This window comes from Sprattus sprattus (assembly GCF_963457725.1).
Source record: "Sprattus sprattus genome assembly, chromosome: 5".
In the NCBI taxonomy this organism is placed as follows: domain Eukaryota; kingdom Metazoa; phylum Chordata; class Actinopteri; order Clupeiformes; family Clupeidae; genus Sprattus; species Sprattus sprattus.
In genome coordinates, this window is record NC_137924.1 from 30,778,367 (window position 1) to 30,783,366 (window position 5,000).

The 5,000-nt window shown below is 44.0% G+C and overlaps 1 protein-coding gene across 1 annotated transcript in view; it reads left to right on the forward strand.

The window, feature by feature from the left end:
- Window positions 1–5,000, forward strand: part of myo3b (myosin IIIB) — a gene marked incomplete at both ends in the record, with an annotated part of 156,523 nt that overhangs the window by 77,240 nt on the left and 74,283 nt on the right. Inside the window, one exon of the mRNA XM_080839760.1 lies at window positions 4,048–4,132. Within this exon, the coding sequence (XP_080695886.1) occupies window positions 4,048–4,132 (85 nt within the window). The remainder of the gene's footprint in view (window positions 1–4,047; window positions 4,133–5,000) is intronic.

Below are 5,000 nucleotides of genomic sequence, written 5' to 3' on the forward strand. Positions count from 1 at the left end.
ACTCCACGCTTTTACACTCTTCCGCAGCATCCGCCTCTTCAACTGTAATTAGGAACGAACCCGACTGAAAGAGTTCTGTGTCTGTCTGTCTTTCTGAGTTTGGATACTTCTGAGTGAGGGGGTGCGAGGACGAGTGTGTGGCACTTCAGCCCAATGAGAGGCACACAGACTCATAAAAACTCTTCCTCAGCGTCTGGGCCACCGTCTGTGGCTGTGCTATCTGATCGCCATGGTGACAAATACAGTGATGTTTCCCTGCACTCCAGTGTCACGTGTGAAACCGATGGGGAATATTAGCATCCTCGCGCCTCCGTCAGCTGCTTCGCTAGTTGTGTAGATGCATTACATAACTGCTGTCTGCCCGCTAATCGGCTAGCATCAGTCACGCTCTGATTGGGGCCTGAGTCGCTTTACCAGAAGTGTGATAACCAGCCTTAAGGTCAGAGCTGGTGAAGCAAGACTGATCCAGGAATCCCTCGCCATGGCCCCTGGCGGGAGAGAAAGAGGATGAGAGGAAGAGGACGAGACAGCTAAAGAGAGGGAGAGCGAGATAAAGAGAGAGACAGGGAGAGAAACTTTTGACTTTTTAAAACTTTATTTAAAATACCATTTGAAAACCATCGAAAAGAAACGCAGAAAAAAAACAATCAGTCCATATCACTGGTTGAAAACGTTTATGTGTGTGTGTGTGTGTGTGTGTGTGTGTGTGTGTGTGTGTGTGTGTGTGTGTGTGTGTGTGTGTGTGTGTTTGTGTTTGTGTGTGTTTAAGGGAGAGTGTGAGTGGGGTTAAGGAGATTACACCTGACCTTGTGGGCGGAAGGCCAGTCCATGTTGGGCTTAGTGACTGCAAAGGAGGAGAGGATCAGAGATCGCAGTGACGATTAGCAGTCTCGCTCTTAGCACTCAGTGCTCAGTCCACCTGCCAGCCAGACCTTCATTCAGAAAGTCAGTCCACTAGCCAGCCAGCCAGTCAGTCAGTCAGTCAGTCAGTCAGTCAGTTAGTCAGTCAGACCTTCGCGCTAACAATCAAGGGCGGGTCGCTTCAGCCTCCCCCAGCTCGTGCGGTTGTTTCTGGGGCAGCCATGCCACTATGCTGGACTTGAGCAGGAAGGCCCGCCGAAAGGTCAGGCGCCGAGCCCTCTCTCTGGTGAGGAGGGTACGAGTGTGGAAGAAGAAATGGTCAGTGGATACAGAGGGAGGGTGAAGTTTTTTGGTAGGGTGTAGGGGTTTGTGTGGTGTAGCGTCTGTTGTTTTTTGCAATCAGAGGTTGTGTTGGTTGAAAAATAGAGGAAACTGGTAGTAGTGAGTAGTCATGGGAGCTGGGTAGCGTGAGCTCCACTCTCTGGTCAGTGGGGGTGGGCGAGTGTGGGACAGGAAATGGAATATGGGCTCAGGTTTTGGTGGTGTAGTGTTCTTTTTATTAGTGCATGTGTTGAATGATGATGGAGGTCTGAGGAATTTGAGGTGTGTGGGGGGGAATTTGAGGTGTGTGTGTGGGGGGGAGGGTGATGGGTGGCTGTTTTGTCAACGGGGTGTTTTTTTTGCGAGCGCCTTGGGTTAGGGTTCTGTCTGTTCCTCTCTGTTTGTTTAATTTTTTTTCATCATAGGACTGGACGAGAGGTGCATTATTTGGTGAGGGTGAGGGTGGGGTACTGGAATGATTGGGAGTGTTTTTTTTTTTTGGGGGGGGGGGGGGGGGGGTGTTCTTTGGAGGTACTGAAAGAATATGAAGAGGAAGGTGAAACTTTTTTTTTCTTTTGCTGGGGGGATGGGGGGCAGGATAAATAGGATTATGTTGGATAATGACACGTTAGTTTGCAAGTGGGAGGAGAGTCATTTTTGTTTTGGGTGGGGTGGGGGGTGAGGGGGTTGGAGTGGAAACAGTGTCCAATGGTTTGTTGTTTTTTCTTGCGAAGGATTGTTTGTCGAGAGAGACAGAATGTGGAGTAGCCATAGGTGAGTGCTATTTGCTATTATTTTCGGAAGATGGATTGGATACGTTTATTTTTGTTTTGACTGGAATGTTTTTTCTGTTTTATTCTTAAGCTACCGGTATGTTGTTTTTTAAAGGGGAGGGGAATGTGAGCGGATATTATGATGAGGAGGATTGTTTGTGAGGGGGGGTTTCAAAGTCTAGTGTCTTTTTATCAAATAACATAGCACACAAGTGTGAGATCCGTGGTCAATGTTTAGTTCTTTTGATAAGTAGTAACATTAAGGACGGCCATGGACACCTTCATTGGACCTTCATTAGGTAAATGAACACATGGGTAGAAGAATGTTTTTTTCTTAAAGCTTGCCATTTGAGGCCCTTTTTTTATATATTTGATATTCCTTTTTTTTTTTTTTTTTTTTCGTTCTTGCTTTGGATGTAGGCCTAGATTTGTCTATTTGTGCGGAAGTCATTAACCTCTTGTGGAAGGTACTAAAAGGTTTTGTGTATTTTGACATGGTTTAGGACATGAAAAAACAATCATAATTGGGCCAATATTGTTGCATAAATACGTCCAAGGTTTTTCTCTTGGCCCAGGTGGGTCCATTGTGTCTAGGTGTGTGTCTAATTGTGTGCTGTGCCGTGGCCTACATTGGCAGAGTTTGCTTAACTCCGCTAAGCTGTCGCTGCTTATATCTGGGGTCGTCTGAGTTCACACGCACTCTCCCATGATTCACACACTTACCCAAGACACAACATTCCCATGCATTTGCATTTGCAGATACACAATGCATTTGCACTTAATCACAGTAAAGAAACATACAATGCACACACAATACACTTGTACATGCATACTCTCTCTCTCTCTCTCTCTCTCGTCCGCTCGCTTTCTCTTTTTCTCTCTCACACACACACACACACACACACACACCCTCACCCTCAGGGGAGTTTTTAAGATGAGATTTTTAGGATGTGAGTGTGGCAGCTGGTTCTCCATTGACCTTCGCCCCCAAGGCTCGTCTGTAGCATAAAAGGTCAAGCTGAAATGAAGTGAGATGAGAGGGTGATAATGGAACAGCGCTCTCCAGGGAAACTCCCCCGCCCCTCGCCACGTGGATTGGCTTGCTTTATGCAATGTTTTATTTTATTGAAAAACAACATTGCCAAACAGGGCGGTACAAAATAAAATTATAAAGTGCACATTTCAGATAAACAAGGACTCAGCCTATAGTGCAGTTAATCCATGGCTTAATATTTTCTTTTTTTCAAGTTTGCTGTGAACATAGAAGTCAGGCCTAAAAGGTAGGCCTACTACTTCTGTGCTTTCAGCCAGCTGCCTGTTGACATTTTCAGACAACAGTGAAGCTCGCTTTTTTTGCACAACACAACTTTTAAAGGTAAACTTTCTATTCAGAAGCTTTTTATCATCCATTTCGCCGTATCGCGCTCACCATTCACGCAAACGTAACGTTAGCCTACTACACAGTTTGGGAGGGCAAAAAGAACGTTTAGCTAAAAAAAAAAAAAGTGTTTTAATCGCACGATGAAAAAATTAACGGCGTTAAAATGGGTTTGCGTTAACGCCGTTAATAACGCGTTAAACTGACAGCACTAGTATTTTGCATATGAAAGATACAAATACTGACTCAATCGACTGCACTCATAAACCAGACTAATGAATAGACCTCTACTCACTTCTCACCTAAAGGAAGATACACTCTGGGATTGAAAGTGGTTCACAGAGATGGCAGCGATGACACAATAGTACGCAATTACGGATGATTAAATAAGTTCACTAGCAGACTTCAACACTTGCTGTGTAAATGCTTTCCTTTTGTTGAGAACATGGACTGAACCACTACACATGCCATGTGCTCTGAAGTCCTCTATAAACCTGTTGTCTTCTAGTGAGCTCTATCGACCTGTTGTCTTCTATGGTGCTATATTGACCTGTTGTCTTCTATGGTGCTGTATTGACCTGTTGTCTTCTATGGTGCTGTATTGACCTGTTGTCTTCTAGGGTCTATAAATCTGTTGTCTTCTAGGGTGTATAAACCTGTTGTCTTCTAGGGTGCTGTATTGATTTGTTTGTTTATTTGACTTGTCTTGTTTAGGCACGAGAGGATTAACACGCGTAAGACGCTGATCATCGAAAGCTCCCCTGATGATGACTTGGTGAATCTGGAGGCGCTCGACGAGGTTAGCATTCATTCTGATCACCTTTAGGGCCCAGACAGAATGGAAACACTGAAGTAGACAATATGTGACGAATGTGTGCTAAAGGTGTCATGACTGGTGTGTTAAAAGTCTGATGAATGTGTGCTAAAGGTCTGATACAGGTGTGATGAAGGTGTGATGCAGGTGTGCTTAGGGTGTATTTAAGGTGTGATGAAGGTGTATTTAAGGTGTGATGAAGGTGTGTTTAAGGTGTGATGAAGGTGTATTTACGGTGTGATGAAGGTGTATTTAAGGTGTGATGAAGGTGTGTTTAAGGTGTGATGAAGGTGTGATGAAGGTGTATTTAAGGTGTGATGAAGGTGTGTTTAAGGTGTGATGAAGGTGTGATGAAGGTGTATTTACGGTGTGATGAAGGTGTGTTTAAGGTGTGATGAAGGTGTGATGAAGGTGTGATGAAGGTGTGATGAAGGTGTGTTTAAGGTGTGATGAAGGTGTGATGAAGGTGTATTTAAGGTGTGATGAAGGTGTGTTTAAGGTGTGATGAAGGTGTGATGAAGGTGTATTTACGGTGTGATGAAGGTGTGCTAAAGGTGTGTCACAGCAGGCTGCTGTTTGTTTTGAGCCCTTTGTCCTTTTTTCTGTGGTTATTTGTTGTGTTTGGGTTATTCTGTCCATGTACAACAATCAGAATGATATAGGTTGGGTGAGAGAAACAAAAAATAAATTCAGAAACACTACTGCATAGGTAGCTGCATCCTGTGTAGTGAATATACAATGTGTAGACATTAATATTTATTTAGGAGTACATGTTGATTAACACTCTTGATGAGTGCAATACTAATTATTGCTAAATAATAATACATTTTGTACTTTATACGTCGAGCTGGCT